General features: G+C 40.1%; 2 protein-coding genes across 2 annotated transcripts; one reads left to right on the forward strand and one right to left on the reverse strand.

The window, feature by feature from the left end:
• Positions 1-84: 84 nt before the first annotated feature.
• Positions 85-10,080, forward strand: colq (collagen-like tail subunit (single strand of homotrimer) of asymmetric acetylcholinesterase). Its single transcript, XM_042489158.1, has 17 exons — positions 85-639; positions 1,250-1,359; positions 1,663-1,770; positions 2,573-2,617; positions 2,768-2,794; positions 3,627-3,698; positions 4,004-4,066; positions 4,159-4,185; positions 4,301-4,345; positions 4,436-4,471; positions 4,558-4,638; positions 5,514-5,610; positions 6,142-6,272; positions 6,683-6,802; positions 7,302-7,443; positions 7,554-7,656; positions 8,459-10,080. The coding sequence occupies exons 1-17, from the start codon at positions 543-545 to the stop codon at positions 8,526-8,528; spliced, it is 1,374 nt and encodes a 457-aa protein (XP_042345092.1). The 5' UTR covers positions 85-542; the 3' UTR covers positions 8,529-10,080.
• Positions 10,081-12,606: 2,526 nt separating this feature from the next.
• Positions 12,607-23,676, reverse strand: plekha8 (pleckstrin homology domain containing, family A (phosphoinositide binding specific) member 8). The gene is made up of 13 exons (XM_042490609.1): positions 23,524-23,676; positions 22,420-22,536; positions 22,140-22,295; positions 21,910-22,031; positions 21,463-21,621; positions 21,303-21,343; positions 20,923-21,041; positions 18,787-19,138; positions 17,878-17,963; positions 15,369-15,427; positions 14,768-14,969; positions 14,623-14,684; positions 12,607-14,530 (listed from the first exon to the last, which is right to left on the reverse strand). Exons 1-13 carry the CDS (start codon positions 23,561-23,563, stop codon positions 14,333-14,335), a joined length of 1,713 nt encoding a protein of 570 aa, XP_042346543.1. The 5' UTR covers positions 23,564-23,676; the 3' UTR covers positions 12,607-14,332.
• Between the last annotated feature and the right edge of the window lie 6 nt (positions 23,677-23,682).

The following is a 23,682-nucleotide window of genomic DNA, read 5'->3' on the forward strand; positions in this document are numbered from 1 at the left end:
CTTAATTTTGTGGACCAGACTGGGCAATAAAACCAATCTGGTCTGGACTAAATGGACACCACAATGCACTGGGGGGGGGGGTGGGGGGCTGGACAGTGCACTGCATACAAAAAGACACACTAATAAATACAAACAAGCAGACAGACTTTGAAAGTTGTCTCAAAAGACACCTTCCTGCACAATCCTATTTGCAGTAAAGCACAGTGTGGGTTAGTCATGATAAGTCTCCCTGTGAGAGGAGTGGAGACAACAAAAGGCACCCCCTGCAGTAGTAGAGATCTAATATTGGCACTCGAGGCAGCTGGCGGGCTGTCTCCTGTAATTTTAGCGCACACTGATGCAGAGGAAAGATTTAATGGGCATTGGTCAGCGTACCTTCTTGTGAGGGCGTAAAGGAGACAGAGCAGAGCGAGCAGAGAGGGAGGGGAGCAGAGGAGGGTGAGGACAGTGAGGAGAGAGGGAGAGAGAGAGAGAGAGAGAAAGGCAGCGTGTTAGGGGCTGCTGTGGCTCAGAAATAAAGTCAGGCAACTATCTGGAGCAGCATGACTCTTCTAACACTTGGACTGTATCTGCCACTGTGGTTTTGCTATGGCCTGGCTCAATCCTCTATTCTGGACAGCTTTATTTCATTCCCAGCGGGTAAGAATATTGTGAGTCTATATGTGTGTTTGTGTGTGTGCGTGCGTGCGTGTGCGTGCTGTACTGTACATACAGTACTATTTATGCACAGGTGGTGAGAGAGTTTGGCTGTTAACAGCAAGTATACTAAAAGTCTAGATTTCATTTTGAGCTCATTATTTTTGCCAAATACACTTGTTTTTATTTTCTTGTTGCTCATGAGGTAGACTGGAAATGCCTCTATAAATAGCGAGAGCAGCTCCAGTGCTTCAGTGAGAAGCACAGGCACTTCATATCTGTGTCCAGCTCTAGGAACTCTGCTGGATGGGTGTCATGATTTGATAGTTTGCACCTGTTTCCCTGTCGCTCGTGCTGCTCCTGCATAATCTAACCTCTTTGACTTGCCTACTTTTTACTGTATGTGTGGGATATTTGCAAAATCATATGTACCTAAATTGCATGCCCATGTGTCATGAGTTAAGCATTAGTCCTCTTATTCTGATGACGAGCTTTCACATTCAGTTGTTGCATAAGTTCATACAACATAAACATGACCTCCTCTCACCCTCTTCTTCCAATTTTGACTGCTGGCATCATTGTGTGTGCGCCTCTGCATGCAAACCTTGCACAGCTCTCAGATCCCAGGAGCAGCAAAGGAGATTCAGCCCATGCTGTTTACTGAGTCCGCCTCCACCCCCACTGTTTCCTCCACCCCCTTCACTTTGGCGCCGCCACGCTCATGTGAGTCAAAGTCATGTGACTTTCTATTGTGGAATATCTGACTGTTGATATGTCCTTGGGTGATACTCACACCACCCCATGCTTACAGTCTTTCAACCCATGAATGATACCGTTAAAACACTCAGATGGTGGAACAAAAATGTTGTAACATATCTTTTACTTTGGGCTGTTTCAGAGACAAACTTCTCTAAAAAAAAAAACTTTATCAACATGAACATTTTTAAAAGTGTAATTCTGCTAAATCTCTTCTAAGCATTTGTAAAAGCTGTAAAATAAACGCAGAATTTTATTTTTATTTTACAGAACGAAGACAATTCATATGATGATGGTGAGTCAGAATCGGGCAATGGGGAAAAAAGTTCTACCTGCATTCAAGGCCCCCGTGGACCTGCTGGTCTCCCTGGACCTCAGGTAGGAGGATTCAGACTCTTCTGACACATCATTGTTATCACAGCATTAATTATATACTGTAGATCTGGCATTAGCTTCATCACACCGTTCTAACACACCTCCCACAATTTGACTTATGTAGAATTCACTGTCAGAGTGGGTGAGGCACAGACTGTCTCTGGTGCTTCAAGGTGTTAGGAATTAGTACTCCAACATCATATTACCCCAAAATCCTCTTCAACTTCAGAGTTCCTGCAAAGCAGGAGATGGGGATTTCTCTGGCCCCTGCAACACAGCAGCCCATTAACGCTCTACATTTAGCTCAGACACAAATAGCCTTTTTCCACTGGCTGCCAGTGCCCCACACATCATTCTCAGAAACTGTCCGAAGAGCTGTGAGCCTGGAAAGGCAGACTGGGTCGCGTAAATTCCAGGGATTACCATCCCAAGCATGTGTCCATGTGTTTGTGTAGTCTAGTGATGAAAGATATGAAGACGTTTTGGTTCAATAAGTGCTGTTAGTCCAGCATTTCATGAGCAAAAAGCAGATTCACTGAATGATTGTTAAAGCTTTGCCCATCTCAGGCTGTTGCAGCACCAGCTGGACTGCAGCAGCGTTTCAGTTTCTCAAAAGAGACCCACAAGGCACTTTTTAAATCAATAGTGGCCACTCAGCCTTTAACTAATTGAAACTGCAGCTGTGGGCTCCCAGAAGCAGACATGACTTTGTGGTGGGAGGTTGTGGACTATAAAACTAATTTAGATTAGTATCTCTGAGATTTATGAGCATGTGACATATATTTATTGTTTTTATGTTTATCAGGGTCCACCTGGATTACCAGGGATAGCAGGGCCGAAAGGAGAAAAAGTAAGCAGTTAACTTCCCCAGCTCATTATACAGTTCATGAGCATTATTCAATGTTTGACTGACCTGTTGCGCATGACTGAAAGATGCATGATGCATGAAGTGTATTAAATAACCGCTGTCCTTGTCTCCTCCTCTGTATCCTGTTGCCAGGGAGAAATCGGAAGACCTGGGCAAAAGGTGAGAGTCTCCATTAATCACTCCATATTCTCCACTAAGTGGATTTACTCAAATATGAGATACAGAGCCTCTGCCTGCTCACTAGCTGTAACTCAGAGCGCTGCCAGTGCCTGGTTGTGTACATCAAGGAATTGTGAGCGAATACAACCTTGACAGGAGACAGACACACTGACAGGATGCAAGGGATGCAGAGCTGCTGAGACAGTCTGTTTTGATGGCAGTGGGATGGTCTCCTCACTATTGACCCCTCAAAGACATCCAGCATCCAGCATCCTGCCTCCCTGTCAAGTGGCCCTCCCTTTCTATTACAACAGGAGCTCACACAGCTTTATTTAAAGCTCAGGACAACAGTGTTTGATTAGGGCAGGCGGAAGAGAAGTGACCTCCTTAAATGATTCGTCGCTGTAGACGAGCAGCGAAAGTGGCCCACAGGGAGAGCCTCGCTTGCTTGTGGCCTGACTGAGCAGCTTTGAAGCACTGCAGTGCAATTTAGCTTAGTGCTTCAGCCAGGTCATAAATCATTTTATTTCCCACAAGCACGGGCTCCGGTTCTATATACAGCCCATCATTTAATTAAAGAGAGCAAAGTGACAGGGCTCGTTAAAGTCATTCTCCCCTACATGTGCAGCAGCGTCTGATAAATACTGTAGCAAGCAGACTGTCAGCTTATGTAGCAAACACTGCACTTAGATTTCTCCTGCAAAGCAAACAGACATAAGAGGTTGTGATTTTATAATTGGATAACTGCTCCTTCAGCTGTGGCAGCAACTGTTTTTATTAGACTTTTATAAAGTATCTCTACGTCTGTGTTAAAATTGATGTCTCCTGTTAGGGTCGGACAGGTCCTCCCGGACTTCCTGGGAAGCAGGGACCAGCTGGATGGCCTGGACCAAGTGGGCCCAAAGTGAGTAAGTCAGACCTCATAATGTAGATGAAGTAATATATGACATGAGATGAGAGCAGTAAGTGCCAGTACAAGGTCGGGTAGATGACTGATTTGTGTTCAGTCCCATTTGCACATGAAATACGCTGTTACATAACAATCTTTGCTATATGAATGCTTGATTGAAATAGTACAAAAAAACCTTCAATTTTAAGTTTTCACCGATCACTTCTTCTTTGGGCTTTGGGTAATGTTTTAGGAGGTGTGTCTAGATATATGAAGCTGATTCACATTTGTCTTATTCCTAATGTTTTCCTGTGTGTCAGGGGGAGAAAGGTGATGCGGGGCTGATGGGATTGCCAGGAGCCAGAGGACAAATTGGGCCAAGGGTATGAGATACATGTGAACTGCAGTGACCCGGCATGATGTCACGTTCACACTACTTCATTTCATCTTGGATGTGTTTTTTCTTCAATTGTAGGGTTTACCTGGGTATAAAGGGGAAAAGGTATGTGACTGTTATAGAAATTATAATTCAGGAGAAAACGCAACATTGATAACATCTTCTCTGTTTCATCTTGATTAAAAAATGTGATGTAACACGCAGTAATCTGCTCCATCAGGGTTCTCGAGGTGATCGCGGTGAGAACGGAGTCAAAGGCGACAAGGTGGGCAGAGTTTATCAGCGTTGTTATGAATGTAGCAGCACTATAGTGCATACATGCAGTGTGTCATCTATCACTGTTTTCTCTCCCCAGGGTGCAATGGGTTTCCCAGGAATGCTTGGACAGAAAGTGAGACACCCATTCTAAATAATAAGGAGTTTCTCAGTTGTTGTTTTGCAGAATTACAAATTAAGTTGATATTATTTGTCGTGCAGGGTGAAATGGGTCCAAAAGGAGAACCTGGGATCTCTGGAAACAGAGGACCCACTGGCCGACCAGGGAAGAGAGGCAAGCAGGTGACAAGAGTGTTTGGCTAACACTTATGTTCTATTGAAACATTTTGGCCAGTTAGATGAAACTGCTATTTCAAGTGTATTTACATTCTTGTGAACCACAATACATTGTTTTATAACTTTCCAAGCAAGAGACACTAACACAACATAACTGTTATTAAAATATCTTAGTATCATATGCACCATAAATGATTATGTTCATATGTGAACTTAAGACCTCCCTATTCCCTGTTGTAGGTCCAGTTTAATATGCAACTCAAACTTTCTACGATAAATGTGGTGGTGTATCACTGCTCCGCCTCCGTTTCAGCCAAGTTGTCCTTGGCCTGAAAAAGATTAAAGACCCCTCTTTTAAGTCATCATGACGAACTGAGCAAGGCACTCCTAACAACCAGTCAGCAAAGATAAAGGTTAAACAGAGCTGCATCAAGGTGGTGACTATCAAGAGGCATTTCACCAGTAACAAATTCAACAGCAGATCAAATAAAGTTCAGGCGTGGCTGATGCAGGCACTCAGGAGGGCTGTGGCGGACCTACAATGCAGCGAGAGAGACAGCTCTCCTCCAGAAAAATAACAGAAGAAAGTCAGTGGATATTACAGTGTGCAATGAGACATTTTGAGCACTTAATTTTTTACAAGCATGCATTGTACAAAAAATCTGTCAAACATGCAGACAAACTTGAATGCGAACAAAGCAGAGACAAAAGAGATACTGAGCAAGTTTTCTCTCCAGAATGTAATTTATGTCCAATGCTTAAAATGTTCTATTGCAAACTCAGGACTGAGCATTTGTATTTAAAAAAATGATCTCTGCAACATTATATAAAGAAATTTTTAAAATCTAATTACACTGTGTGTTGTTTTGATTGCATTTCAGGGAGTAAAAGGAGACACAGGCAGTGTTGGCCCAATGGGACCTGCAGGCCCACAGGGAACTCCAGGTCACCCTGGTCCTCCTGGTTCACCTGCCACAGGTGAGAACTTTAACCTTTTCCAGATATCTCCAACAAGTGATTGTTGGGGTTTATTTGTGTGTGTGGCTCTGCACTTCCTCTGAGAATGTGTGAAAAGCAGGTGTAAAAAGCAGCAAATGGCCCCGTCAGCAAAAGGAAGCACACTTAAGACCCATGTTAGAGGTAACACCGGTAGTCTTATTTAGCACCAGAGAAACTGTATCTCCCAAGGTGAAACAAGACGCTGTCGTCATGACATCATGTGGCTAAAATTGATTTACAGATGGCGAGCCTCCCTGCAGTTTTACAAATGTTATGTCACCAGATAATTAAAGTGAGAATTGTTATCTTGATCAGGTTTCTGAATGTATCAAGTTGATTGAGTTTCCTTCTTGATAGATGAATCGGAGATACCACATTTCATGACTTACAGTATTTATATCAGTTTCTGTAGACTGTACTCTCAGCAACACTCACACTACTTGAGCTACTCACTCTTTTTGTGCTTTGTTTCTTTTTATATCATATTTTCTTCTCCCTGTCTATGTTTAGGACTCTACATGGTTGGAGCAAAGGGTGCACGTGGTCTACCAGGGCCTCCTGGAAAGTGTAGCTGTGGTTCTCTCAGTAATTCTCCATTTGATGATTATCCTTCGAGAGGAAACTATCCCAAAGTGCCAGCGGTGAGGAATTAATAGTCTTCTTGAATGCAAACAGTTATGTACAGTATTTCATGATGTATTGAAGCATTCAACACACACATTTAAAGAAAATCAAAATACATAAAAGGTTTGTATTTAAAATTTACTATTTTATGCAGCTACTATAGATGTTACTTTGATTTGTGTTTTTTTTTTTAGAAACCTGGGGGTTATTTGGTTTCAATACTTCTGAGTAAATTATTTAAAGATAAAAAAGTTTTGAGAGATAAAAGTATGCCTTCTGGGGAAATGGATATTGCTGAGCAGAGATATTAAATTTTGATGCTCAATATCTCAAAATTGCATTCCAGCAGGACGCCAACCATATAATTCAAAATGAACTAAATATTGAAAAGATGACAGTAAATATCTTCACTTTGCCTTTCATTCAGATATTCGTCGTGAGCAACGAGGAAGAACTGGAGCGCCTTCACACAGATAACGCTCTTGCATTCCGCAAAGACCAGAGATCTCTCTATTTCAAAGACATTGATGGCTGGCTGCCAATCCAGGTATCATTGTGTGCAGGAAAATCAGATTGTCTTTGTTACACCAAAATATGTCACCTAACAGATTTTGCCTTAAATTTTATTATGCTTGTTCACATACTTAATTATGAGAGGTCACACAATCTTAAGGGTCATCATTTCTGTTTTATTTATTTATTGTTTTATCATATGTAACTGCATTTATTTTGATGCTGTTAACACATATGGTGTTAACAGTGTATTTACATATGTTCACACATTTTGATAGTTGTGATTTGTGGAATTTGTCAGATTTTGTGGTGCTAGAATATGAATTATATGAAAAGGTGTTGACCAAATATCGTCAGGTGAAGTGTCACAATTTGTCTTTAGTATCTGAATATTAAAGGCCACAATTTTTGGCTAACAGCTAGAAATACAACAGAAATTCTCATGTTGGTCGCAGATTTTGGTGTAACAATCTTGTTTCATACATCGTAACTTTTCTTTTTCCTTTGGTTTAACTTTTTAAACTCTTTAAAAGACTTTTCCATTCCAGCTGACGCCGTTCCAGTCCATGGAAAACGCACCTGATGATGAAGGTTACTGCGGTGATGGGATAGTGCAGATTTCCAACGGGGAAGAGTGTGATGACAGGAACAGAGTCGTCACTGACGGCTGCGTCAGTAAGTCACAAGTCCATGTTTGTTGTTCTATAATAGCTCCTTAGTTGTACCTTAGTTGCTATGCACATTCAGCATGGACCCTCCACCACTGCTGTCTCATCTTACTACAGAGTGTAAACATGCCTACTGTGGGGATGGATACCGCTATGAGGGGGCTGAGGAGTGTGATGGAAAGGACTTCGGTTACCAGACGTGTAATTCATATCTTCCAGGGTAAGCTCAGAATACAATTATATGTTGACATCAGTATTTGATGTATGAGAGTTGTTGTGATGACATGTTAAAGGAGAAGTGAGTAAGATTTAGGAAATTTAGTGGCATCTAATGGTGATGATTACAGATCGCAGCCAGCTGAAACTTCTCCTGGTTAGAATTTCCCTCAGTGTTCATTGTTGAGGAGTTTTTAACCAGGAGACAAATTATGCATAGAGGTCTCCTCCAGTGTTTCTCAGATGCTGTTTGGGTTATTGGAGACCGTCTGCTAGCCCAGCACCCGCTAATGTGTGCTCAGATCAAGATGGTCTGGAGGTTTTTACTGGGAGCTTAATTATCTGCAGAAGTCTTTGTCAGTCTTGCAGAAGTCAAGTCTTCGTCTCTAAAACAAACAGATGTGGTAATATAAATTGGTAAAAAGACTGAATATATCAGTTTCACGTAAAAATAAATCAGCATTTTTCTAATGCAGCTTGTGGCAGAGCTACTGCTTACTACTGTGGCCAATGTAAAAAAAAAAAAAAAAGTGAATGACACTGTCTATAGCCAGTAGTTGGCTGTTTGTTTATGGGCTACTGTAGAAAATTTTCAGTGCAACATTCGGTGTGGACAAGGACCCACTCCCTATGGAAATATAAACAACTCATACTAAGTGACAAAAGCACCAAAAACACAACAATTCTTATTTTCCAGTGATTACATACTTAAACGTACTTATTGTATTATATTCCATTTGTGCCACTATATCCCTCTAAATCCTACACACTGGACCTTTAAAAGTTGTTTCTCCTGTTATTCACAGGTCATATGGTCACCTCAAGTGCACACCCTATTGTGTGATTGACTCCACAAACTGCAAGTACTTCACTTGAGGAGGAAGCTGGACAGTGCAGTGGGATCCTCTGTGTGTTATTTGGAATATTTTCATGCAAAAAAGAACAATAATGCTCGAAGCAAGAAACTCTGAAGGTAGAGGCAGCCAATGATTCTATGATGAAAGAAAAAAACAAAACGTATATACAGTATATACACATATATATATATATATATAACTCCTCTGTATTGCTGCTGAGATGCCACGTAGCTCCCCGGAGTTATAGTGGAGGTGAAAAGCCTTCACCCACACATAGGAAATGCACAGGACAACTGCACTCAGTCTTAACAAGCAGGACTTAAGACTGGCCCCTCTCACCATGAATCAGCCTCCGGATGCAACAGTTGTGACAGCCATGCAGAGACTTAATTAAGTGCCAGTGGGAGATGTTGCAGGAGAGCAGAATTGGGGCCAGAGGCGTATTAATCTTGACCCAGTTACTGTTGAGAAAGAGAGGCAGTAGGACATCCAAGGCCATGGCCTCAGGTATTCTGCTGCAGCATCAATGACAGCTCACAGCATTTGCATGAGGCTGGGACTACTGAGACCATGACAGCAGCCGTCACTATACAAGCATGTAACCCATCACTTTACTTGTTAATGCCACAACAAGGCTCTCAATATCACATCAAGATCTTCAGTTAAAAAACAGGCATATAGCAAGATCAATATGGATGGAGATAAAGGTGCGAGAATTATGCACTTGTAAAATGTCAGTGAGACTGTTATATCAGGAGGCCGACTTGGCTTCATTAACTTGTGGTGGTGCTTGACAGGGACATTCAGTCAGGGCAAAGTTTCATAAATCCAAAAAACTTCTCAGGAACCAACAGGTCATGTAGCTCCACACAGCACCGTTCACAGGCATCCCCCTTGCTACTCTCTTTGTAAATGAAATGGCAGTGACTGTACGCTGAAGCACACAGATAACTAAAAAGCTTTAACATATCGACAATGCGCAATTGTCAAGGTACAATCTTCCCTGTGCTTCAGTGACAAATGAAATCTACCGTGTACGAAGGCTTAAAACTGTTCTTAATGTTCTCACTGCACAGGAAAACCTGGGGTCGTCTGTAGCTGCTAAAGGGAGGGACGAATTTCAATTCCAGTCTGTTCTGTGGTCATTACTGTATTTACTCTAATACCTCTTTATCCAGTCTTTCTGTCTTACAGCATATACAGCAACAGAGAAACTCAACAGTAAACTTAACAGTGTAGATGTAGTCTACTGTGTGTTGGGTGCCGATGGCGAACTTTGCCGGTATAAGCTGACATTTTCCATAAGCTACTGTATGAGTCGCAGTGCCAAGGGAGACTTGTTCTCAGTCATACTTAGATGTAGTCAGGTGTTTATGAAGTGTTTCTTCTGTAAAAAGCAATTGAAAGATACTGACTGTTATTATATTGTCTCCGCATGCTTGTGATATACCGTGCTAACGAGTGTGAAATGCTTCCACTTTATTTTGTAAATTCATTGCATTCATCAGCATAGCAGGTGTCTTAAGAAGTCTTGCTCTGCCCAGAGTGTAGCTAAGTACTGTATGTGTGACACCCCGTATGATAGAGATGAGCTGTGCCATGCACAAAGCTGAAATACCCTCTGGAAACTACACTGAATAAAAATTTAAATGCAACACTTTTGTTTTTGCTTCTATTTTTCACAGGTATATCTCTCAAATTTTGGTCAAGATTTGTTAAAATATGTATTAATGAGTACTTCTAAGATAATCCATCCACCTGACGGGTGTGGCATATCAAGATGCTGATTAAACAGCATCATTAGTACACAGGTGTACCTTGTAGGTCACAATCAAAGGTCTCTCTGAAATGTGCAGTTTGACGATCACACACCAATACTTACTGGTGTTGCAAGTTTTTAAGGAGCATGTCTTTGGCTTTGCTGATGGCAGGAATGTCCACCAAAGCTGTTGCTGATGAACTTATCGTTCATTTCACAACTGTATGACATCTCCCGTGTTGGTTCCCTGAATTTGGCAGCACATCCACCCAACCTCGATGACAAACTGCAATCCGGCCTAGTGAGGATGATGAGCATGCTGATAAATTTCCCTGACGGTTTTTGACAGTTTGTGCAGAAATTCTTCAGTTGTGCAAGACACAGCATGCAGAGGTCGTGAGCTGGTATGACTACATGTGGTCTTCAGTTGGTTGGTTGGATGTACTGCCAATTTAACATAAATGACACTGGAGACAGCTTATGGTCAAGAAATGAACATTCGGTTCACAAGAAACATCTGTGTGTCGTGTGATCAAACATTTTAAAGTGGCATTTTGTTTTGACCGCCAAGGCACACCTGTGTAGTAATGATCCTTTTAATTAGCATTTTGATTTGTAACACTTGTCAGGTGGATGGATTATCTTGGAAAAGAAATGCTCACTAACATCCATTTTTCTTAAATTTCCAACCAAAATTTGAGGAAAATATATCTTTGAGTGTTAGATCTTCCGATTAAACCTGTGAAAAATGGCAGCAAAAACAAAAGTGTTGCATTTAAAATGTTGTTTAGTATATGTTGAATGTCCTGTCTGTGCTGCTGTGTTGTATCCTGTACTGTGTATGTACAACAGTGCTAAAACGTAACATGCATGTGGTAACGTACTGTAAGATTTTGCTAAATATAGTATGCAATGTGACTAAAATAGTGAAAGGTAATTTTGTTTTCATTATTGTATGATTTATACTGTAGTTGTGAATAATTAAAAAAAAGAACTGAAAATAAAACAGGACTTTAAATAATTCTAAGCTCTCTGCTCTGTCTTACACACATGCATCTTTAAATTTCAGTCAGGGATTTGTCTGTAGCTTTGCTGCCTGTGTGTTCTGAGCAATTGGTGACAGCGATTGGGAGCAGTGAAAAAAGCAGACAGACAGTGATAGAGATGCTATTGATGTTCTTTCAGAGCACTCGAAAAAAAAAGCAGATATCTATCAAGTGGGAAAAGATGCTGTCAGCAGCTCCTTGAAAAGTGCTGCGTTAGACTAAATAGTTAACAGACCACACAGTGAACTCTTTTCTCAGACATGGCAATGGGTTTTTTCCAGCTTTTCATCCTGTCTCGACAAAGCCCCTCGCAGAGCTGAGTCTGTGCCTGGAGATGAGGCACAGTGATAAAAGTTGGGCGCGGGCAGCCGGCCAGTGTTGCAGCAGAGATGTTCGAGCCTGGACACAGCCATTTAACTCTATTAGCATGCCGTATTTCTTCTCTAAATCACATCAGGACAATTTGTCTGCTGAGATGCCTGAGTAAAAGCTTACCTTGGCATATTCATCCCATCATGTGCATTCCCCCTGACCAGCCCAATCAGATTTGTACCACAGATGTCTCAGTGCAGCACTAAGTGTCGCTAGAGATGCAGAGACCAACCTCATTCTGTTGCTCTGTAACGAAAAGATCCACTGTGCTCTCAGAAGAATCCCCCAAAGAGAAGTGTACTATTTTTGGCATTTGGGAACCTTGCACAGTTCTCTTAGCTACAAATTAATTAAAGAATTAATAGTGGTTGATTGTTTTGTTTTTCTGATTGATTTCCCTGATCTCAAAGACACTGGCCATGATTTTACACGTGTCTCAAGCAGGGTGTATTTTGAGCCCTCACAGGTATTAAGTTGAAATCAAACACTTTTTCCAACAAAAGGGTTATTTTAGTGCACGCCGGGCAGTGTAGAATTACAGCTGCGGCAGAAGGGGTGACGCAAAGGAGGACACGGGAACAGGAAGCCGGCAGCCGTTGGCCCAAGCCAAGTGAAAATCTCTGACCTATAAGCAAGAATGGCTGGCATGTGGTCCTGGCAGAGGGCACACTACTGCTGCACATGCAAACAATCACGACAAGGTATGCAAAGGTGTTATCTGAGTTCAGCACCACTATTGTGCAGACAAAACACAACACCTGTGCAGATTTACTGTCTACTCCTTATGCATTGATTTGTCAACACGCAAAAGGTCGCAGATTTGTGTTCGGTACCATCAGTAAAATTGCCACGCTCGACAGAAAATTGTCTAATAAATAACATAAATATAACACAACATATTTGACTACAGCAGGACTGAGCACACACTAAGACAACTTAATTATTTATTATGTAAAAATCAAATCGCATCTTATATACAGTTGTAGAAAAACCCAAATCAAACGTTTGCAATATTACAATGGAATATTTTCAGGATTAAGATTGGAATTGAGCTGCAGAAGGGAATCAGCCCATTGCACATCTGTGATGTAAACCTGCTGCAAATGAGTTACTTCAAGAATTATTACTTTGTGCATTCAATACACAAAAGTAAGAATAAAGTTAAAAATACTATGTGGTATGTCTTAAAAAAGCCCTGTGAGGATGTTCCTGCTTCGCTTGAATGGCTCAGTGGACAAACTTTAACCTGGCCAGGAGGTGGAGTGTCACCACTCAATTTTTTCATTTTTGAATCGACATCATAAATATCACGTACGGCTGTTAACAACACTCAAGTATGTAGAACAGTGCATGGACGAGATGATGGAAAAACGCGTAAATCTGTAGAGTAGCTGAATGTTGAGTGTTCATTGTCAGTACAGAGATGAAGGAAAAGCAACACATTTTAACTTTCTAACTATATGTTCACTTGGTTAATTTAAATCCTTGGCCTATATTCATTTTTCCATTGGCACCTATGTTACTTAATACATAAAACCATGCAATCAGTAAACATGCTCTATGACTACAAATGTTCATACATTCACACAAAAGCTGGACTGAACTGATCTCTGTGACATTAATGTGAACTTTATAACTTAATATGTAATAAATAGACATTATGAAAATGCATTTTATGCATAGGTTTGTGCAGAGGATGTCCACTAAAGTATTCAGCAGTTGTCAGTACTTTAACAGCTACACTGTATTATTTCACTCTTTTGTGTTGTGGTACTGTAGGCAGCAGAGGCAAAAGCCATTCACATGACAGCTCCTTTTTGGTCCCAAGGAAAGTCTTAAGAGCAATTTTTTTTTTTTTATGTTAGCGACAAAACAATTCATTGTCAAACTGCAGGATTTATATTAAATATCCCAGGTAAAGAAACTAATAAAAATTAATATTGATCATAATTTCCACTAAACTTCAACTGTCAGTTTATGAAAAAGCATTTCTCTAATAGTTAAAGTTAACCCAGTATGCAATTCCATCACATACTTAAGGCATATATTGGGCACTGGAACAATCGAACATTGTTTTTGTCAAAATAGTGCTTTGTGTTGGCTGTAAGTATCATCCTACTTCGTGAATCCAAGGAATTAGGACAATGTTGATTAAAAATTTCATTGCATTCTGTTTAGCTCATGGGGAATCACAAAGGATCTTCCAGGGAAGTCATGGAACCAAATACCTTGTGGGTATATACCTGTACATAAAAATCTACAACACAGCCAACATGTGCACCAGAAACAAATGTCACCATGAGTCATTATGGTGGGAGTCTGTATAGTAGAGGTTAAAGCTCCTACACTGTCAGTGGTCTTTTAAACAAGACCCAGAAACTACATTTCATCAGACCATAATGCCTTCATTGTTAATGCTTTCTCCTAAATACAGACATTGATACCTTTGTCAAACCTAGACCCTCTACTGTAGTAGAGTTCAACACCCAGCGGACACACCTCACACTGACACGGCACATGCTCACCCTGTTCTGTACACAAGATGCACTTGATGCATCTGGCACCCTCCTTCAACAGTTAGTCACTGCTCTGCCCCTGTGGTCATGTTCTGTCCTACCTTGAACTCACATCCTCTCTGTTCAAGTTTCACACCACTTCATCAGACTCGAGGTTGTATTCTTCATACAGGGCGTCTAGGATGGCCAGCTGCCTCTCCATGGCAGGCAGGTACACTCCCAGGTCCCTGTGCATACCGCTGGTAAACCCGTCCTTCAGCTCATCGCCTTCTCTTGACACTAAGGCAGCAGCGAAACTTTGATAAGACGGGGCAGCTCTCAGCGCCAACTGTGGAAATAGAAGCATGCACTAGTCATACCAGTACTAGACCAGATAAACCCCAGAGGAGAGGAACATCGGTGAGAGTAAGAAATACCTACAGCGAAAACACCTCGCACAACCCATCCATGGTACTGCCGAAGGGTCTTTCCATAGGCATTATCTGGGTGAGAGAACAGACTGAACATGATGAATCCTGAATTTAAACTTGTTTGTAGATTTGTGCATCGCAGAAGTAAGACTCACTCAGCGCTCCCTGGATGTCTTGTTCTCCTGCATTGACCTCTGACAGAAACTCCTTGAGGAACTTCAGGCCTCGCCTGAGCCACAGCAGAGCCTCAGTGGCTGAGTTGCGCACCTGGGCAACATCTGTCTGGACTTCATGCAGCACGATGGACTGTAGTGTGGGGAAGCTGTCGGTGTCTGACATCAGCTTCTGGTGAATTTTCTACAGGGTGAAGAGACAGAGGGAGATAAAGTGACATGAACTGAAAATAGATTCTGATTCTACTTTGCCGCCGTTCTTACTTAGATTTTAAACAACAAATGACAACCCTATAATACATTTTAACAGCGTATTAAGATATATTTTATAATGTACACTGACAGATCAAGAATGAGAGGAGTGATGAGTCATATGTCTGATCTGGAGCAGTATTGTGCATAACAAATGTCTCCCTATTAACATATTATGTAGTAGGTTGTTAAGAGATAATGCTGATTTATACTGTTTATCAAAAAATAAATACATTTTAAGGCCACTTCTGCAGAACTACTATGTCATCATTTCTTCTGCTGATCAAATAAATAAACATCGAGACAAAGTATCAGTGACACATGCACATACCTTGATGTTTCCAACAAAATCCATTTTAACTGGTGCAAACACTGTGGACCCCAGCTTGTCTGAGAAGAGAAAATCCATGATCATTTCTTCGTTGCTTATGGAGAAAAGATTCTCATGTATTAATATGATAATACCTTTAATAATAGTCAGTGATCAACAATCAGACGCCTTGTTTTTTAAAACTATGATATGGCGGGTAAGTTAAGTGAAAATTTCACCTTTTGACTGAAAAATTTTCTGGGTACCAGTACTCGATAGCTTATAGACAGTACCAAGTACTATCAAAACTTCTCCAGTAAAACAATACCTGCATTCAATCTTTTATATAGCCAGATCTAGAGAAAATGGCTATTTGTATGGTTTATATTCACAGCTAGTCACTGCAAGCATTCTTCAATGTAATGTGACATGTGATTGGTCCATTACTGTGGCAGCTACAACCCATACAGTCTGTGGTTTGCTGAAGTTGAGTGCAGTGCATTTGACAGAGTTGGTTGTCCAGCGTGCCGAGATGTCACTACAACATGCTGAAGTGCCATATTACACACCTGTGGCATTTTATGCAACTTATGCTTTCACTCACACTATGGGTACCAAATAATGTAGAAAAAAGTTAACAAATGAAGTACTGTATTGGTATCAATATTACTTTAAGGGTACAGGTATCGTCATTTCTTAAATGTTATACCTAAGGTTTTTAGCAATGCAGAAAGCATGTGGTGTGACTTAAAGGATATCAAACACAAATATCACAGGTATCTGGGTCTGTGTCAAGATTTGATGAGAGAGATGTTAAAATTTGAGCACATCTGAAGTTGAACAGACTTAATTAAAAGTTTACATTACTTCAGATATAAAGTTACAGAGGAACAATGTAATAGGCATATTGTTATGATGCTGATTAATACGAAATATAGGTTCATATCATCATGTGACATTGGTACACCTGTTGTTATATTTTATCTGAAAATTGATCATACCATTGGGTTACTGTTGATACCAAAAATCCTAAACCAACTTCTCAGAAATATTGAGCCAAGTCTGAAAATGCTCTAAAAAGTTTTCTGAAAACCACCTGACAATTTCCTCCAAGACTGGCAAACAGGAAATGTTTTAATGTCTCCCGTGTTTATGTCATTCTTGTGACTGTGAGTGACAACTATAGACTGTATAAAAGAAGTCAACGTAGCCTCTGGGTCTCAAAACTGAAGCCACTGGTCCTTTCTCACAGCAAACATTTTGACTTGTCATAGCAGGAAAAGCACAGGTGTTGCAAATAACAGTAACGATGACGGTTCTATTCAAGTGCTTCAGTGAGAGAGACAGTGAGCCAGCATGCACAAAACCTGGATCCTGAAATCGAAGCAGCCAAATTCATTTCTGTTATTAATTTCATGAGTTACATGTGTGCTTTTCTTATTGCGACAAGTCAAAATGTCCTCTGTCAAAAAGGCCTGTGCAGAGGTGCCTTAAATGTGCTTTATCTCTAAAGCCAGGAGGGGTTGACTCCACTGGTTGCAAAAAAGTCTAATTGTATAGAAGTCTAAAAGAAAACAATTCTTCTTCTCACTTTATTTATTACCTCAGTGAACATTTGATGACCTTATGGTCTCAATCACTAGTTTAAAGTCTCTTTGATACAGTGATGTTTGTTTTTGTTTTTAATTATGGTCCCATTTAGAGTAAAATATACAAAGCAGGCTGTAATTTAGGGTAACGTTTACCAAACCTTTCCACAAGTACCACTTGTCCTGCATGTTTTAGAGCTCTCCCTGCTCCAACACAGCTGATTCAAATGATCAACTCGTTATGAACGCCTGAAGCTGCGGCCGGGTGAGATCTAAACATGCAAGACAAGTGGTACTTGAGGAGAGGTTTGGGAAACCTTGCTTTAGAGCATCGCTACCTTTTGACTGAGAAGTCACAAACCACAGCAGGCTGTCAATCAGGACAGATGCATAGCAATGTGTATCATCTGCAGCCCCACCCTCTTGTTCAAATATGGTCATTTTTGGCTCCAAAAAAAAAAGACCAAAAACACCAAAATGCCAAACTCAAGGCTTCAAAACAGTAGTCAACAAACCAAAGGGTGAAGTCACAATGTCTACATCCACTTCTTTTATACAGTCCATGGTGACTACCTTTGTCTATGTGTGGTGCACTGTGATGTGTAGATGTGTAGTGCACACTGACACACAGCCACATTAACACGAATGAGCTAAAAACAAACATCAGGTTGACTACAAAGAATAAATAAAACCACTGGAAGACATACAGGCGCAGGAGGAAATAACGATGGTATTAAAGAAAAAGATGGATGATGAACCCAAGACAGAAAGATGCCACCTCACTGTTTCCAATCTAAATGACAGAGCATGCACAAATGACAAGAAAAACAGTAGGAAAATTTTCCCTTATAAAAGTTATAAAGGGTGAAATGACCACATCATGAGAAAGAGGATAAGAGAGGCAGAATAAGAGGAGAGGAGACTGAAAGTGACCGGCCTACCTAATACAGGTACTATTGCATAGCATGAGTCCAAAAACTCTTGTGTAGGGATACCATTGTCGTCGTCCAGTCTTATATCACTAAATCTAAAAAAAGTAGAACAGATTCAAACAGGAGAATATATTAGAGGTACGTATGCCATTTCAGTTTTTATTTGATCAACTCAAACAGAAAAAAGAAAAGGGTACAAACATCAAAACCAAGCCAGAGAAATGATTCACACAGTGTCATGCAGTTCTATGCCTGACAATACCTGAGACTATTCTGCTACTTTTTGACATCTTAACAGAGATGTTTTTTGCTAATATTAATGCTCTTAAACTTGTTTTAATCAGTTTTTAAGGACCAACTCCAAAATAGCCCCCCTCTTGCAGTTGAATACTTGTTAAGTGAGACATAATCTTCTCAGTTATGATAATGTTTGACTGAATATTACAGAAATTATTATAAACACTTTAGTCCATTTGTTCAATAACACTCCTCAAAGTCTTAAAAAGAGAAAGTAAAATATGTTTGAAATACAGAATGAAACAAAAAAAGCTTTACAAACCCAAATATCAGATGAGGGCCTCTCTGTGTCACGTGATCAAGAGAGAACACACTAATATAAAACACTCATCATGACATCTTGAAATGGATTCAGTAAAATTTTTCCAAACTTGTTATTGTCTTCTGTTCTGTACAACACTGTAATACAATTATTATATTTCCACAAACTAAGTAACTGTGCAGTTTAGTCAAAATATGCAGCAGAAGTGCAGTGCCTCAAAGACAAAATTACTACTTATAGCTTAGATTGGTTAACCCTAATACTGTCGTAGTGAAATATCACAGACATTCATACAGTAACTCCATACAGTAACGAGTGTGTCCTAAAGGATGTGACCTTCCTGAGTAGCGTTTTCATACCTGTGGCTCATTGTGCTGAAGAAAGTTTCCACCTGCTCTGTGTCCTCTGGCTCTGTGTTATCTCTGGAAGTCTCGCCTTCATGTTGAGCCTCTACTTGGTCTGGAACAGCTTCCTGTGAGTGCGGAGGCTGGACGGCACTCTCTTCCTTGTTGTTGTTGTCGTGCTCTTGACTTTGGTCCTCATTGTGCTTCTGCTCTTGTTTTGTCTCCTTTTGATCATCAGCTTCACTTTCCTCATGCCCCTCTGCTGGTAGGTCGTAGTGTTCCATCTCAGGGGTACTCAGGGTAGTGTGACAAGCAGGATCATCTTCCTCCTTGTGGACTGAGTTGTTGCCGTTGGCAGCATCAGCGTCTGTGTGACACAGCAGAGAAACATATACAGTGTATGTTATCAGACAAAAAGAGATACAGAATATGGTTTCAGTCAAGACGTCTTGCAATAAGTCTGAAACCCAGTTTTCATCACACTGGGTGTTGTAAATTGTGAAAGCAGCACTTTGATAACTTGCACAACTATTATTTAACCCCTGGTACACTGATGCAAGCCTCATCTCTCATTTAGTGTTTAAGTAGCAGAGCTAAATTTTGCATTGACTCTATGTATTGCTGCACTTATCTCTACGAGCTGAAAGGTTTAATATGACACCCAACACCACAGTTAGATCTGGTAAGGTGTGACTGGTTTCAGTTATGACCACACTCGACTGTAATTTAACGCTGAGCTTCATGATATTCTTTTAATTTCTTTAAGATTGAAAGATAATTCTGTAAGATTTAGCAGCATCTCACAGTGAGGAGCTAACAACTGCCTTTCCAAGCATGGAGTGGAACCCACGGTGGTCTTCAGGTGACACAGAAATGCAACAAGCCCTCTCTAGAGCCACTGTTTGGTTTGTCAGTTCTGACCTCTGCAGAAACATGGCAGTGCAACATGGCAGGCTTCATGGAAGAGGCCCCGCTCCATGTGTGGACATGAAAGGCTAATTCTAAGCTAAAAAAAACACAATTTTCAATTTTAAATGATTATATACAAATGAAAACAAAATTATGAATAATTGATTGCATTGCAAAACTGTACTAAGACATGCGACGGGTCGACAGCTTAGTAGATGCAAAATGAACCGCTTGAAGTGTTCCTTACTCGCTATATCTATTGCATTACTGAACAATCAGTTAATCCCTCATTGTGGTAGCGTCTCACTGTGCTGAGGAGCAGGTCTTACAGTATGGTTAATTTATTATGACATATGTGCAATATTTAGCTTTCATTTTTGTGTCCAAGTTATTTGATACAATGCTGTCCGCTGTATAGAGTGTGCCCTGTGGTTAATGTATTATGTACTGAATGTCATGCATCACTTTTTTTATTTACCCATGACAAACAATCAAGTTGATCTTACCTTATGTTATTTATGCTAATACAGTGCCCTAAATCATATACACTGGTTCTTTAGCACCTTAATTACAATCCAACAAAATTCTCAGGAACTCTTTCATAACTCCTACAAGTGTGATTGTGTATTGTGTTGACATTATCTTTCTACATTTTCATTTTAGCAGTGTTAACTGTCACTATTTCATCACATCAAGTCTAAATCAAAGTTTGTGATATATTTTTATGCAACATAGTGTAAACCACAATATGTAACAAAAGAGAGGTTGTTTTTATATACCATACTATTTTTTAAAAGTTCCAATAAAAAGCTTCATTACATTAAAATACTTATATCCAATGAAGGGAAGTACTACAGGACACCTCATCAGTACACTTAGAAAACAACAGTGATTTCTCCTTAAAATTATGTTTTGAATAATGCTTTCCGGTAAGATTGTATGTATAACAGATAACCCAAAACAATAAATTGGAAAAGGCATATTTTCTATCACTGACAGTAGCTCCCTCTGTATAAAGGTTTTGTTTCTGCTAAGGGAAATGCAATAATGTAACTGGGGCATCCATCACTGTCTGCTCACTAAAAGGCAATAATCTATCCACATCAGTTCAGATGATGTACACACAACAGCCAGAACCCTTTTGTTGTGGTGTGTTGTCTTTTCTTCATGGAATGCAGTAATACTTTTCAGTTCAGGGAACGCTGCAGCACGTGAAATCAGTGGTTGGGAAACCTGACTTACCTGGTGAGGAGGGATGTTGTTCTGGTCGGTCTGGCTCATCTGGTCCTTCTGCTCCAGAGTCAAGGCTCTGGTTATCATGTGCAATTGCTTCTCCTGAGGTTTCAGGCAAATCTCTCCATCTTGAATGAATATGATTGCACTTAATTAACTTTACAACTCAAGATGCTCTTCTTTTGGGGTAATAATATTGGATATTATGTCTAGTGTCACTAATATTCAACATTAATTACATAATATTACAGGATCAACAGAAAACATTTGTTATCTTATTAATTTTCTCAGCACTTTGCTGCTACTTTTAACATCTACATGACAATTAATGAGAAAGGGAGAATCAATGTAGGCAACATGAATACATAATGACAAATGAAGTGACCTACTTTTCTCCAAGGTTCTGATTTAAATGATTAATAGGTTTAATCTGTTGGAGAGACAAGACATATTTATATAAAAACATATAATTATCTTTGAGAACAATTATACTGTTTATAATAAATGTTATTTGGTTATCTTGTCACAGGTGTGGTGACATGAATGTACCTTCTGAGGTTTGATGGCTGCTACTGGAGGAGATCCTGGTGGACTCTGTGTTGCTATATCTGCACCAAAAGTACGATTTGCTATCTGCATGCATTCCTCTAGAGTCTTGAGGAAAGTAGTGCATGTAGACTTCACCATGTTTCCAGTGTCTATGCCTGTCTGAAAAGGGCACACAAACACAAACATTAGCTAAAATTACCCTAAATGTCCTGACAGGTAAGTTTGTTGTTGAGTAACAGCATGCTGACAAAGGTTATTCCAATCAAGAAATTACATTTTAAAGAAAATGTATTTATGATAACATTTGCTACCTGCCTGGTCTATCCATAAGCGTAAGCACATAACAATCTGCTGTGTTGCTAGTTGCAAATGGGCCACCCTATGCTGCAATTTCACCCCAACAGAAGCTTCTCTTATTTCATCAGCTCATCCAAACCTTAACCTTACCTCCGCTATGTCTCCTTGCTCATCATTCTCCTTGATCTTGTTTACTTGTTGTAGAAGAAGGTCACAGTACAATCTGAGTTCTGACATCTTAGTTTTCAGCGCCTCCGTGTTCTCCTGGAGCTCTGTAATGATAACAGCAAATGAGGAACTATTGGCAATATTTTATGACACCACACTATTAAAGCAAAATCTGTACAATGTCAGATTAGGATGTTATGGCATCCAAATACCTTTTTCTTTCTTTGTTCGGTTGTCTGTAAGGCAAGCTTTGGCTGTTCCCAGTGCCACCAGCCATTTCTGCCTCTCTGCTGCATTGATGGCTCTGAGGTAAAAGTACTGCTCTCCCGGTATGGTCAGGTCAACTCGTGTGGAGTCAGAGGAATGAACTAACAGAACACAGCAGCAAACAAGGACACATGCTTGTCATGACCACATCATGAAGCAGCAGGAAGTTACTAAAACACACTGGCAAAAAACAGTAATGTCACACAGGAAGTGAGCCATACAAACCTTGGATTTCACAAACTGAAATTTTGATGCTGCCCTTGCAACCTTTCCAGGCATCCTCTTGAGAGTCATAGTAGGACAAAGTTCCTCCATCAAGCACAAACCAACGAGGTTGCCAACCTGAAAAAAGTACATTTATTATAAAATTATTGCTGAAATGTTGCTGTTTTTTTAACCCCCACAATATTTTGTATTTACATTTTCCATGCCACGAAAGGAGCTTTTTACATTTTTGTAATATTACATAAAATAATTGCATTAAGACAGAACAAATATGGAGACATAAAACAAGAATGTCCCTTCCGGTGTTAATGAATGGTTATCTACACAAACTGCAATATCTTAATTGCTATAAGTGAAAATGTGAGAAGTATTTAAAGAAAAGGAAAAACGACAAGCTCGGAAACTGCATTGTCCACAAAAATCCGTCATTCACTAATCATCGGACCAATAAAAATCTTTGACATAATGTATGAAGCGTCCCCATATATTCTGAAATGTACGCATGTAAATTAACTTTTTAACTGGCCTGGCCAATAACATTCGTCATATTCATTAAGTAGTTCTTGTGAATGTTTTTCTTTTTTTTTTAGTGTAAAGCAAGCTCTATAAATGCTCGCTCATTTTCACTAAAGTTGTGTTTCTCTGGATATAAGCCCAACAAAAAAGCTTTAATGAGTAAGGACATTTTCACTAATGAAAAACAATTACTAAAAGTCAGAATTAAAACTGCAGAATCTAGCTTCTTAAACTTGTAAAGAGTTAACCACTACGTTTTGTTAGCAATAGCTAATCAGTTGTTAAATCAGATTATACTGACAGATGGTGGCAACTACCAGCATTAGCTAGCACTACCTGTTAAGGGTACATAAGTACGGTTAGCTTCTCATTCGGTAAACAGGTAATTTAGCGGCGCCAAAGAGAAGCTAGTTAATTTTACGTGGTTAGGGTTCCGACAGTTGAAGGTAGCTAACATTAGCTTACCCGTTGCCTGTTAACGTTATCTCCAACTCAACAGAAGTACGCTATGACGTTGTCATGCTAGCTAGCTGCTTTAAAACGAGCGCTAATAACCGAAAACACGCAACGACTGTGAGCTTAACTTACCACTTATGTAATTGGTCCATTTATACAGCATTCCCTCCATCGTTTAATTATGTGTCTTCGCCGTTCATTACTTGTTTATCATAACAAGATATGATGCACAGCTGATTGCAGCCACTCCATCGGGCCCCGAGTGTGATTTGTGGAGTAACGTCCAGGGCT

The sequence above is a fragment of the Plectropomus leopardus genome, chromosome 7 (genome assembly GCF_008729295.1).
Source record: "Plectropomus leopardus isolate mb chromosome 7, YSFRI_Pleo_2.0, whole genome shotgun sequence".
Taxonomy (NCBI): domain Eukaryota; kingdom Metazoa; phylum Chordata; class Actinopteri; order Perciformes; family Serranidae; genus Plectropomus; species Plectropomus leopardus.